The sequence below is a fragment of the Trematomus bernacchii genome, unplaced genomic scaffold (genome assembly GCF_902827165.1).
Source record: "Trematomus bernacchii unplaced genomic scaffold, fTreBer1.1, whole genome shotgun sequence".
NCBI classification, from domain to species: Eukaryota; Metazoa; Chordata; class Actinopteri; order Perciformes; family Nototheniidae; genus Trematomus; species Trematomus bernacchii.
In genome coordinates this window covers 4,913,041-4,926,404 of record NW_022988050.1, presented here as the reverse complement: position 1 = coordinate 4,926,404, position 13,364 = coordinate 4,913,041, and the positions used below count along the sequence as shown (strand labels likewise).

General features: G+C 41.3%; 2 protein-coding genes across 9 annotated transcripts; both read right to left on the bottom strand.

Moving 5' to 3' along the window:
- Positions 1-803: 803 nt before the first annotated feature.
- On the bottom strand, positions 804-8,149 carry LOC117473666. 8 transcript variants are annotated; one of them, XM_034119384.1, is made up of 10 exons: positions 7,979-8,149; positions 5,302-7,293; positions 5,056-5,098; positions 4,586-4,762; positions 4,282-4,407; positions 4,004-4,120; positions 3,362-3,433; positions 1,314-1,393; positions 1,121-1,200; positions 804-1,017 (listed from the first exon to the last, which is right to left on the bottom strand). In XM_034119384.1, exons 2-10 carry the CDS (start codon positions 5,485-5,487, stop codon positions 957-959), a joined length of 942 nt encoding a protein of 313 aa, XP_033975275.1. In that variant the 5' UTR covers positions 5,488-7,293; positions 7,979-8,149; the 3' UTR covers positions 804-956. The 8 variants fall into 8 exon arrangements, 7 of the variants coding, with proteins under 7 accessions (XP_033975275.1, XP_033975274.1, XP_033975277.1 ...); XM_034119383.1 differs by having other exon boundaries at positions 806-1,017; positions 4,004-4,126; XM_034119386.1 differs by having other exon boundaries at positions 809-1,017; positions 4,622-4,762.
- A 613-nt stretch (positions 8,150-8,762) lies between these two features.
- si:ch211-136m16.8 (midasin) lies at positions 8,763-12,385 on the bottom strand. Its single transcript, XM_034119367.1, has 5 exons — positions 9,837-12,385; positions 9,526-9,721; positions 9,338-9,417; positions 9,092-9,171; positions 8,763-8,988 (listed from the first exon to the last, which is right to left on the bottom strand). The coding sequence occupies exons 1-5, from the start codon at positions 11,946-11,948 to the stop codon at positions 8,928-8,930; spliced, it is 2,529 nt and encodes an 842-aa protein (XP_033975258.1). The 5' UTR covers positions 11,949-12,385; the 3' UTR covers positions 8,763-8,927.
- Between the last annotated feature and the right edge of the window lie 979 nt (positions 12,386-13,364).

Here is a 13,364-nt window from a genome sequence, read left to right as displayed (position 1 = left end):
TTTGACGGAAACGACTTTGACTTACCTAACTCAACAGCCACTGCTGAAGGGAGCGTTGTCTCTGGGAAAAGTCTCCAAACCTTTGTCCTTGATGTGTGAGTGTGTAAATTAAACTCTTCAACTGGTGACTATTTTTTGAACAAACATCGGAATGTCATGAATTTACAACCACAGGCTGGAGCGCCACTCCGGTTCTTCAAATATCAGAACACTTCGCACTCATTGGATGATTCTAACCAATCACAGCTGAATGATTCTTCTTCGTGCGTTTAATGATGTCCATGTGATGCAGCAATACTGACATCTGTCTCAACAAAACTCGACTAAAAAACATATTGAGTATGTGCCCAAATCAATGTATACAAATATCAGCCACACTTTAAGTTATTTAGCTTATCTTACATGCATATTGTCTATTCTCCTGTAATACTTGCATATTGGTCACCTCACTTGCAACATTCTCTTGCACTAATTTATTTCTATTCTGTCTCTTTTTGCACACTTTGTTGTATTAGGTCATACATATTTATGTTGCATGGTTGAAGGAGACTGGGAATTGAGCTATTCATTGCCATAACTACACTGTAGCTACTGTGCATATGCAAATAAAACCTTTAAATCTTTGAATTGAACCAACTCTGATGTAATGCACATATATGACTTGAGGCTCTGAGCAAATTCAAAACTTTGTTTGATTTCATGTTTTCCACCATCCACCCCCAGAGTTTCAACGATGGACTTCAGAAGTTTATTATTTCCCTTTGCACCCCAGAGCTGTAGAAACAAATACTCTTTTTTTCAGATAAGCTTTATTACAAAACATACAAAAATTAAGGCACATAATGAATGTGATGAACATTTCATCACTGCATTGAGTTTCATAAATACATAAAAAATAAATCAATTTGTATATTATATCCAAACATTCATATAAAGCATTACAATTCATCCACATGTCATTCTTTCGTGATTTTTTTCAGTTTGGTCTTCAGCTCGGACATCAGTGAGTTTCCGAATCTGGGAACACACAAAATAAAGAAATCAGAAAATGTCTAACCACAGTGAGCCTCTTTTGTGAATATTATAACGTCAATAATCTGAGATTTATCTGAGTTTTTACCCCGGATGTCTTGGTGGCATCCATTTAGGTTTCTGTTGTGCCTCATCTTGTTTGGGAGTGTCACTCTTCTCCTCCGGCTCCTGTTGACATTGTGACATTTAAATACAGTAAATAACAATAATAATAATAATAATAAACACACACACATTTCATATGGTCGTTTTCAAATAAACCTGTGGTATTGAAAGTTTACCTGAGAGACGGTGTCTGGGCTATTTTCATCCCTCTCAACCCGTTGTGTCTTTTTCAAAACAGGAAACCCTGCCCCAAACCCTAAAAAAACAAAAAGATTGTGAAATTATTGACAGATTATACAAACAAAAGTGTAGTCAAATGTTGAGACCGACTCACCTACGTCCTTGTGAAAGTTACCCTGTGTTGTGTCTGTCTCTTTTGGGTGGTTATAAAATCCAGTTTGGCTGTAAAGTGGCTACAAATTAAATGCGTGCAACAGCCTTGCCGGGCATTTAAGTCAGGAAAGGAAGTGACGTTTAGAGCTACAACGTAAAAGGATGTTCGCCGGCAGATATACAGAGAGACAGACCCCGGGTTATGGTGCAACCAAGCGGGCAAAATGTTAAGTTCACCACACCTTCTTTTTTTTTGTATTAAAATTACATGGCACTTTATTGAACAAACAATTTAAAAACACAAGTTGTCATTCATTAATAAACAATTGTTATATTATGTTCTGTATATTCTAGCATTCTTCTTCTTCTTTACTTTTCTTCAGCAGCTCTGGAAAGAAGGACATTTGCATTAAAGACTTATGGGACACAATACAGTTTCACTCTAGCTTTTGAGTTACATTTGCCTAAAAATCATAAAGAAAAACGTTGGAAATGAGAGCAATTCACTACTCTGAAAAAACATGCCATTACTTAGGCAACTATTTTAGAATTGGTAGAAAAAAACGTCACCTAAAGCAGGGGTTCCCAACCTTTATTGTGCCAAGGACCGGTAGATACATTAAAAAAAAATCGCGGACCGGTTGTCAATTTTAACTGATTTTAATATTTACTCACCACCAGCAGGTAGCAACAGAGGCTAATTGTATGTAACAGCCTGAACAAATACTAGAACAATATGCATCCAAAACATATTAACAAAGTTTAAAAAAGAACCGGTGTTGTTTTTTCGGAAAAAAACGGGAAAACAGATAAATCAACGTTTTGGTTTTGTTTGTATGATTTACGGATAATCCAGTGAATGCTGGGAAAACGAGGAGAAGGCGCATTATGAAGGAGATGTCCGGTCGCCAGAGTGTGTGTGTGTGTGTGTGTGTGTGTGTGTGTGTGTGTGTGTCACTGGCATTTGTTTTCAGAAGATATTATGATAGTGTCGTTCGTTCCGGTGCACTCCCGACAGCATAGCACTACATCGAGATTAAGATTAAACTAATTTATTTTGGGAACAGCCGCATATATGCCGCTGTCGGACAGACACAAACACACCGAACACACAGAGCTGAGCTGAGCAGAGCACATACACACATCATGCGCCTTGGTGACTGACTGGACATCTCCTTCATAAAACTAATAAAAGGGGGAGTAATCGGGCAGTTCGATGTATGTAGATGTGTGTGTGGTTAACACGTAGCAGCCTGCAGTCACTCTTAAACTGTTCTGATTAAGTTAAACACAGCGAAGGCGGTGCGTAAAAAGGCACAGCACCCCTGGCTGACATGTCCTTAAAATGAAGTCCGAGTTTGAAATATATCTCAAATAATGTATGCAACACCATTTCCCCACATAAACATAACAGTCTGAAATCAAACGGTTGTCTCCTGTGCGCTCCTCTTCCTACTTGGCGCACCGGTAACATGCTCGTGCGCACAAGAGGCTGAGACCTTAGGCTGAGCCGCCGAATCCCTCGGAACATCATAAAAGCCATTTTCAACCGGTTTTCTGGTGAAAGATTAACTAGCTACTGGATGAAATAATATGACTGGTGGCATAGGTGCGAAAATTAAACACTTTTTGAAAAAAATATTATGATAAAATATTTTTATATATTTATAATTCTGCAAATATTACGATCAACTCACAGCTATTTCGCGGCCCAGCAGTAACACCTCCGCAGCCCGGTACCGGTCCGCGGACCGGGGGTTGGGAACCCCTGACCTAAAGTATTGTGAAAATCACTGATATTTTTTCAATTCCAGAACATTACAGCATGTTTTTTTTTTAAACGCATTTGCAATAAACTGTATTTACCTAAAACCACATAGTAAAGTCTTACCTTCTTTTAGTCTCCTTATTTCTTCCGACGCCATTTTCAGTTGCTGTTGTAGCGCGGCACAGTTGGCGCAGCCTGTAATACAAATGAAATCATTACATTAAGCAGGATAAGGACAGTGTCAAATTATTTATCTTTTTATTTTTCTGTAAACCAGACTTGGATAAGTGATGGTGACTTCCTCATGTATAACTTCTGTGTAACGCTTCTGCTTCCTTGATAGATATCATCTTGTCATAAACACATACAGGTGCATTTCAATAAGTTAGAATATCCTGGAAAAGTTAGTTAATATTTCAGTAATTCAATTAAAAAAAGTGAAACTCATATTATATAGATTCATTACACACAAAGTGAACTATTTCCAGCGTATATTTGTCTTAATCTTGATGATTACGGCTTACAGCTAATGAAAACCCAAAATTCAGTATATCAGAAAATAAGAATATTACATAGGACCAATAGAAAAACAGATTTTTAAAATGTTCCACGATATTCTAATTTATTGAGCTGCACCTGTATATTTTTTTTCCTCATTCCTTAATGGACAAGCATAACTTCAGCATCAGAATGAGAGATTATAGCCAAAAGCTCAAGGCCGCAGCTAGAAGAAGGCTGTATTTTCCCTGAGCACCCGCAACTTACCACGGCTTTTAGGTTTAGCAAACGGCGTTCTATGGCTGGTCGCAGGCAGTTTCAGGGCTTTGGCTCCGCTAACAGCAGCACAGGATGGTGGGATTTCAGCTGGAGTACTGGCTAGCACTGCAGCTTCGGAAAGAATGTGATAGTGAAAAGGTAAGTAACTCCCAAATAGTCCAAGTTATTAAACACACTAGACCGTGAAACCCTTCAGCAGCAAATCACATAACAGTACGACGAAATACCTCCACATATCAGAACAGTATGGTACAGTGCCAACCTACCTTTCCTTTGGATTTTGGCTGGCAAAGCTCTCTTAGTGGTTGTGGGCCGTTTGAGGTTTTTGATTCCGTTTGCAGTATCACAGGAAGATTTTGAGGCTTCAGCATTACCATTTGAGAAGGTGGTATCTGAAATTATAAGATCAAAGTAAGTGAGTCTTTAGTAAGGTGAAAAAAGTCCAGATTTCGAACCCCATCACACATTTTTCAACTAATAGTTTTGGTTATAGGTGTTGTCAGTTCGCTTCTTAGCACATATTAACCATCTAGTCTGAATCAATACAGCGTTCCTCTACCGAGTTTTTACCCATTTTCTTCCTCTTTGCTAGTGGCAAAGGTTCACCTCTGGTTAATGGCTGCTTTGAAGAAGATGATGTGTCGTTTCTCATGGATAGTGGTCTGAGACCTGTCGCAGCTCTCTGGATCCCGGTCGGTATTCCACTCAACTGCGGCCTCTGCAAGCCGGAATTGGGTTGCTTGGATCCTAACATCAACACAGAGGAAAGACAGTGTTTATAGTGAATACGGTGCAGACAGAACATCTTATATTGAAGGGCATTATACTGTTTGCAGCTTAAAGTTAGACTTGAAGTTAATAATGGGGGGCGGCACAATGAAACAAAAGTATACTGCTTTGTCTACAAATAATACATAACGTTTTAACATTTAATGCCTTCCATTATAATCCCATACTATTAATAATTCACCCTCAACATTTATGAAGAACAAAATGCAATGTTCCAACCCGATTCTAAAAATAAAATAGACACCACCTACCTGTTGTTGCACGTAACTTGCATGAGCTTGGTATTCCTGCAGTCTTAAGAACATAAAAAAGAAACAGACTGTTTAGCCTTCCATGCAGTTATAGCTTTTGTTCAGTCTTGTTTATGAAAAAAGTGGATTTAACAGATGAATCTAACATGGTCAATTGAGTTCATTTGATTGCTTTTATCTGACCGAATGTGCAGTTAACATTTTGTAAACATAGTGGAAAACAAAAAGCCATTCAAGTTCTACTACCTGTGGAGGATCCGCAGCAGCAGCAGCAGCAGTATTTCTAAGAGCCTCTGCTCTTTGTCTCGTCATAATCTGTCCGAATGGCCGCGCCTCAAACCTTCCTGGAAGCGCGGAGGCTGTCTTGTGTTTGAACAACTGGGATGCAGTTTTCAAAGGAGGCAAAAGGGATTTTGCAGCTACAAGCTCCATGAAAGTTTTCCGGTCACAGACGGGGTTCGATGGGACCTCAGACGGCACTTGACCATCCGGTTTAATGGGACCATCCTCATACAGTTTTTTTCACTCCCCCTAAGATTTTGCCCTCTTCTTTTGAAGGCATTGGGGTTGAAGTGATCAAAGATTTCACCTTCAAATCAAGGGTATCATCCAAGTTGAACGTATCCATGCCTTGATGGGCCAAACTGTCGGAAAAACCATCCATCACAGGCAGACCCGATTGTGAAAGGTCCTGAGTTCTACGTCGATCAACTCCAGAATTCACAGCTGTATAGGCTTCCAACTTGCTCTCAGGGGTGGCAGCCATCTTGGCAATAGGGTCTGTATCTGTAGTCCTATTCTGTTCTACCAGTTTAGGACGTTGTGCATTAGAAGTGTTTGCTTTAGGGCTACTGGTTGCATTAAGAGAGGGCTTGTCAAAAGTACTCTGGTGACTGTCACGTGGGCCTGATTCTGACAAAGTCATTGTGCCGTTCTGCTTAGGGAGAAGTTTAGCATCGAAAGTATTGTTTTCGAGGCAAAATGTTCCTGCACCAGATTCCACTAAAATGGTACCGGCACTTGATGTTTTAAGAGAATGTCGGGGAAAAGTGACGTTCACCATGTTACCGGGACCACTGGCATTTACAGCGGAATAATTTGGATTCTGGGAACCTTCGATGGTGTTGTTAATGACTGAAGTAGCGTCTACTGTAACCTGACTCTTCGCTTTGCAGCTGTTTACATCAGATGGAGGGAGATCCAGAGTCTTGTTCTGAGGGCTAGTTATTTCGGCAGTGGCGTTTAGATCCATAGAGGAACTCGATTGCGAGGGCTGGAGGGAGGTAAACGTGCCGTTAGCAGACCCAGATGTTTTTGGGCTTGGTTGTGTCTCCTTGGTCGTCACTTCAGCATCATGGTTGGTAAGTGACTTGTCATTGGCTTCCACAGAATTACAGTCAAGCACAGGTTCAACATGAAGCTCAGAGGTGACGTTCTTTAAACTAGTGTTGCATTTCCCATCAGAGGTAGAGAGCTGTGATGCAGCACACTGAGCAGACATGTCACTCGAGGAGCTTAAGTCATGTGTGACATTAGCAGGATGGGTGCCAAATGTTTTTTCAGCTGATGTTTCAATCTTCACCATGTTTGATCCGATGGGCTCCAATGAGGGCCTACTGTTTTCAAAAACACTGCTTGAAGAAATATCCTGCGTTACTTCCAGAGATGTTTGCGTTCTGTTTCCCCCCACACTTTTATCAGATTTTTCGCTAAAGGAGATTGTGGTGTGGGTGACATGTCCAGTAATAGTACTAGTACTTGGCAATTCTTCTCTTGGAACCATATACGACCTGTCAGGCTCTGTCCCACTTTGTTCGCTGAACTCTGAGGGAGGCTGGTTGCTTTCCAGATTAGCCACTGGTGTTTTATCCTGTGTCACGTCCGTGGAGGATAAGTCCTCTACTTGTGATATCTCAGAATCCCGCGTAACATCAAGAAGAGTAATATCTGGGAAGTATCTGTCCATGCTCTTATTCAGAGGGCGGATTATTTCAGTCTTGGTGTTTGAATTTGGGGATGAAGTCAGTTGGGAAAGCTGGAGAGAAGTAATCCAGCTTTTCAAAGACCCAGCGGTCACAGGAGTAGCTGGCATGCTACCAGAAAGAAATGAGTCACATGTATCATCAAGGAGCGTAACTTCTGGCAAGCATTCCTCTTCCAGCAATGCATCCAAGCCGCGCACTGATTGCCAAGCAGACATTTTTTCAGGTGTCCTCTCAGCCTCTCTGTGCATGCAGCCTGTGAATGAAAACATGGTCAGAATTCCTTTTAGATTTGACATCACAAGATCACAATGTAAGGTGTACATGGCCCTTTTCCCTAAATAGTATTGTCCTTGCCCCCCTTTCTTGGGTCTGTCTACTCTGCCTCTTGTATGTTTAACATGTTTGTGTTTCTGTCTGGTTTGAATGTTTTTTGCCTTTTTGAGAATATTTTATGAATTGAAAAGTGTCCTTGGGTGTTATGGAAGGTGCCTCCAAATGTATGTAATATTATTATTTATGTGTTGGTGTTAACACAAGTTGAAAAAACCCACTTTTAATGTATAGACTTCTTAGTAAAAAGCAATTGCGTACATCAATATAGATGAAAACAAAAACACTTTTCACTATTCAATAAAGCCAACTGACCACTGACCACCACTTTGTGATGTATTTTCACTTCCGTTTAGTTCGCCGGAAAACATTTCATTTGCTAGATACAATAACATTGCAATTTCGACCAGCAGAGAAGCGTCTCAGGCAGCGCAGTTTACATACACAACAAGGCATTTAAAATAAACCATTGACACATCTTGTTTCGTACATTTTATGTCAAGAAGTTACAGTAGAGACGTTATGCCTGAAGCATGAGAAGGTCCCGAACGAAGCGAAGCTAATAGTAGCATAGGAACGACAGTTTGACGGAAACGACTTTGACTTACCTAACTCAACAGCCACTGCTGAAGGGAGCGTTGTCTCTGGGAAAAGTCTCCAAACCTTTGTCCTTGATGTGTGAGTGTGTAAATTAAACTCTTCAACTGGTGACTATTTTTTGAACAAACATCGGAATGTCATGAATTTACAACCACAGGCTGGAGCGCCACTCCGGTTCTTCAAATATCAGAACACTTCGCACTCATTGGATGATTCTAACCAATCACAGCTGAATGATTCTTCTTCGTGCGTTTAATGATGTCCATGTGACGCAGCAATACTGACATCTACTGTCTCAACAAAACTCGACTAAAAAACATATTGAGTATGTGCCCAAATCAATGTATACAAATATCAGCCACACTTTAAGTTATTTAGCTTATCTTAGTCTATTTTACATGTATATTGTCTATTCTCCTGTAATACTTGCATATTGGTCACCTCACTTGCAACATTCTCTTGCACTAATTTATTTCTATTCTGTCTCTTTTTGCACACTTTTTGTTGTATTAGGTCATACATATATTTATGTTGCATGGTTGAAGGAGACTGGGAATTGAGCTATTCATTGCCATAACTACACTGTAGCTACTGTGCATATGCAAATAAAACCTTTACATCTTTGAATTGAACCAACTCTGATGTAATGCACATATAATATGACTTGAGGCTCTGAGCAAATTCAAAACTGTGTTTGGTTTCATGTTTTCCACCATCCACCCCCAGAGTTTCAACGATGGACTTCAGAAGTTTATTATTTGCCTTTGCACCCCAGAGCTATAGAAAAAATACTCTTTTTTCAGATAAGCTTTATTACAAAACATACAAAAAATAAGGCACATAATGAATGTGATGAACATTTCATCACTGCATTGAGTTTCATAAATACATACAAAATAAAGCAATTTGTATATTATATCCAAACATTCATATAAAGCATTACAATTCATCCACATGTCATTCTTTCGTGTTTTTTTTCAGTTTGGTCTTCAGCTCGGACATCAGTGGGTTTCCGAATCTGGGAACACACAAAATAAAGAAATCAGAAAATGTCTAACCACAGTGAGCCTCTTTTGTGAATATTATAACATCAATAATCTGAGATTTATCTGAGTTTTTACCCCGGATGTCTTGGTGGCATCCATTTAGGTTTCTGTTGTGCCTCATCTTGTTTGGGAGTGTCACTCTTCTCCTCCGGCTCCTGTTGATATTGTGACATTTAAATACAGTAATTAACAATAATAATAATAATAATAATAATAATAATAATAATAATAATAATAATAATAATAAACACACACACACATTCCATATGGTCGTTTTTAAATAAACCTCAACATAAAAGAAAAGTGCTATTGAAAGTTTACCTGAGAGACGGTGTCTGGGCTATTTTCATCCCTCTCCACCCGTTGTGTCTTTTTCAAAACAGGAAACCCTGCCCCAAACCCTAAAAAAACAAAAAGATTGTTAAATTATTGACAGATTATACAAACAAAAATAACTACAAATCAAAGACTCAAGGTAGTGGCTTTTCCATGCGTCATTAGTGACCTACCAGGCAGTTTTATTCCCATGCCCATGCCTCCTAAAGGCACTCCTGCAGGGACTTTGGCTGGCAGACGTGGAGACGGTGTGGGATCCACTGAGGGCATCTGCAGGAGGGAGCGGGGGTCTTTGGGCGGCCTTACACGAGGGTCTTTAACAGCAATTCTTGACCTTTGCACAGTAAAGTCAAGCGCAGCGGAGTCCACCTGCAATGACAAACAGCTCATTTAACAGATCTTCGTATTTTAGGAATACTGCCTGATTTTATTCATGACTTAATAAGACATTTGTATGGTCATATATGTTATTTTCCAACAATACCTCCAACAGGTCTTCATACTCTGCCATCAGCTGTTCCTCCACCTCCACTTCATTTGGCCCAGGTAATGATTCAGCTTCAACCTCTGACCATCGAAGTGGTGGTTCGGTGCAGGCGTCGCCTTGTGAACCAGATTCTGTCATCACTATTTCAGCCCCTGAAGAAGAAGCCTCTGAGCCACTTTGGGGTGGTCCGGATTCAATATGTTTAATTTTATCTGGAGAGACAGGTCTCTGAAGAGGCTCATCTTCAGTTTCTGGTTTCTCCTCTTTGAATAGAGGGTCTGCCTCTTTTGTGTCTTTCCAGTCAGTTACCTCAGCCTCAATCTCTGTCTGTGATACCGTTTCAGCCTCCCCTGATATAGCTCTTTCATCATCTGATTTTTCTTGTGCTTTATCGGACTCCTGATATAGATGTCCAGCGTCTGGTGACGGGACTCCTGCATCCGGCTGAAATCCTGTCTCAGTGACTGATTTCTTTTCTTTCAGATATGATCGCCCTGTCTCAGCGGTTTCCTCCATCAATATATCAAGTTGTTGTGTTGACAATTCAGCGAAGTCTGCTGATTCTGACAGATTAACCAACATGCCGTATATGCCCTGAAATGACCCAGCACTAGTTGATTTCAGCAGCTGAGTTCCCCCCCCTTCACTGAGAGACTGGTCTACAAATCCAGACTCTACTGTTGATGAAGACGTTTCTGTGTCACTCACTAATTCAGATTCCTTTAAATTTGACGCCACAAGCTGCTCTTTATCATTCTCTGTCTGAACTGATGATATTTCATCTTGTTCCTCATTGGACGGCTCAATTTGATGTCTGGGCTCTGGTTCGTCTTGTTGTTTTATGCCTTCTGTGACCTCTGACAAAGCCGTTTGTATCGACCAATCAAGGATTTCTTCATCGATCACATCCTGACGTCCACTCGTTGAGCAGACTGTTTCTTCATCATAACTCCCTTCTGATTCTGTCACATGCTCAGCCACTTCTTCTGTTGATAACACACTCATATCTTTTGGTTTAGACTCAGCTGTCTTTGATTCCCCGGCCTCTTGAGTCAACATCTCCTCCTTTGTTATCTTAAGTGCTTCATCTGATAGCTGATTTCTCATCTCCAATTCAGATTCTGCAATCCCCTCTACCTTCTGATGTACAATCTCCAACTCACTATTGTTCTGCATTACATCTTCTTCCACCTCTTGTTCGATTCCATAACCCATTTCTTCCACATCTATCCCTGCATCGTGCATTTCTACATCTACAAGTATTTTATGCCCAATATCTTCAAAGTCAGTCACGTTATCTAAAAAACTAGGAGTCATGTTTTTGTTTTGCTTCGAGTTTCGGGCATCTACAGATTCCTGGAAGAAGCTTGTCTCTATTTCAGACTCGAGGAAAGTTTCATCAGTGGACCAGAGCACTTCCTCTGCTGTGACAGCTTCCCTCGCCTCACTGCCAACTTGATCAGATAATTTGTAATCAAATGACCCTTTTTCTATGTCAAATTCAACCAAAAGATCTTCAGTCCCATCTTGTGGCTCTTCTGCCGCCTTATCCGTCTCGTCTGTTAGGCTGATGTGGGACTCAAGCTCCTTTTCTGAGTGTACGATCCTCGACTTCATTGAGACCAACAGTAATTCCTTTTCCTCTTCTTCAAAGAAATGTCCTGACTCTTGAATCACTGCTTCAAGAAGTTGTTTCTCCGTATCTTCTGTTGGCCTGTCGTCAAAGCTGTTCTCAATATCTCTCGTGCTTTCTTCTCCTTCTTCCCTTCGCTCCCTCTCCAGTAAATAGTCAGCTCCGGTGCTGGAGCCACTGTTTTGAAGGCTCTCCGACTCTTTGCCCTCCACCTCTTCTTGTAATTGGCTGCCCAGGATTTCCTCAAAATCCCCTTCTTCCAGGAACCTTTGTGTTGTGTTTTCATCTGGCTTATTGTTGTAGTCAGGAACTCCCTCTTGTGTTTCCTCACGTGTCGGAGAGTTTAGCTCCTGCGACACAACAAGCTGGCCTTCACATATCCCCAGAGGAATATCCTTACACTCTGCGCTCATTTCCTCTCCAGTCTCGCCTTCAGGTCTTACCGTAACTGAGGTGGTTGTACATGCTATTTCCATGTAACTTTCCTCGTGGACTACTTCCCTTGAGAGCCTCTCCTTCTCTACTTGATCTTTATCACAATCTACTGAAAAGTTGGTTGTTGTCACATCAGATTTTTCATCGACCACATGGCTTTCTGTCTTGTCAACATCTGTCTCTTTTGTTTTGGTTTGCACTTCAGTATCCTTCGCCTCATCCTCCTGTTCTCCATATGTGAATTCAGCTGCTTGTAGCTCTGTTTTATCATTCTGCTCATCTTCTTCGCTGCATGTAACACATTCAGCTAATATATCTGCTTCTTGACGGTCTTCCGTATCTGTTTTGATGTTGTCTTCCTCCTCCGATGCTTCATCTATCGTCTGGTTGTTTGTAGCCTCACTCACACTTTCTTCCTTGACATCCCCCTCATCCAATGTGCTCTTCTGCTCCTCCTCCACCTCCTCCACCTCCTCCACCTCCACCTCCTCCACCTCCTCCTCCTCCTCCTCCTCCTCCTCCTCCTCCTCCTCCTCCTCCTCCTCCTCAGCTGTATCACTTTCCCTTCTATCAGCCATAGCATGCTCTTGCTCCACGACATTAAGCTCTTCCTCAGACAGGCTGCCATCTTTATTTTGGTTTCTTTGGAGTTCAACATGAAGTGAAGAGAAGCCTGGGTCTTCCTTAAATCGTTGTCATCGTCTGAGAACTCTTCACAGACTTGTTTTGCTCTCTCATCAAACTTGTTCTCATTTTCAGAGGCCAGCTGTGACGCGCCATCTTTGTTTTCTACTTCCTCAGGCGTCGCCTCTCTATCTGCCTCATTCCTCTGTAGCTTAGCCTCCTCTACGTCCATTTTATCCTCAACTTCTAGACTGAAATCTGTGATTGTGATCAAGTTTACCTCACCACCGTCATCATCTTCATCTCCATGCCCCTCTTCTTCCTGTTCTTGAATGGCCTCGTCCATTTTTTGACGATCCTCTGGTGTCATAGCCTTCTTATTTTGGTCATCACCAGTTTGTATTTCATTGTCCTCCATGTCTTTAGTCATTGCATCACCTGTATGTCTTAATGACCGGGTGATTGCATGATCTACATCCTGTCTATTCTCTGGCGTCTCATCTTGTCCACGAGTGTCCAATTTCTGATCTTGGTCTTTTTCTTGTTCGTCTTCTGTTGTGCCCTGCAGCCTTGCATTGTCATTTCCTTTTTGTTCTAATTGTTCCTCTCTCGTGCCCGGACCTTCTTCAGAGTCATTACTCTCGCTGCCTCTGCTGGACTGGGTTTTGTACTGCACGCTTTCTTCATCAGGCCTAAGGTCGATGTTTGTGGTGCAATGATCCCAGGCAACAAGTGGTCGGGATGAGCTTAGCAGAGAGGCTGAGGGAAGAGACTGTTCCTCATCGACCCCCTTTCCAATATCTGTGTGACCAAAGTGAGCGGATTCCCCGTCA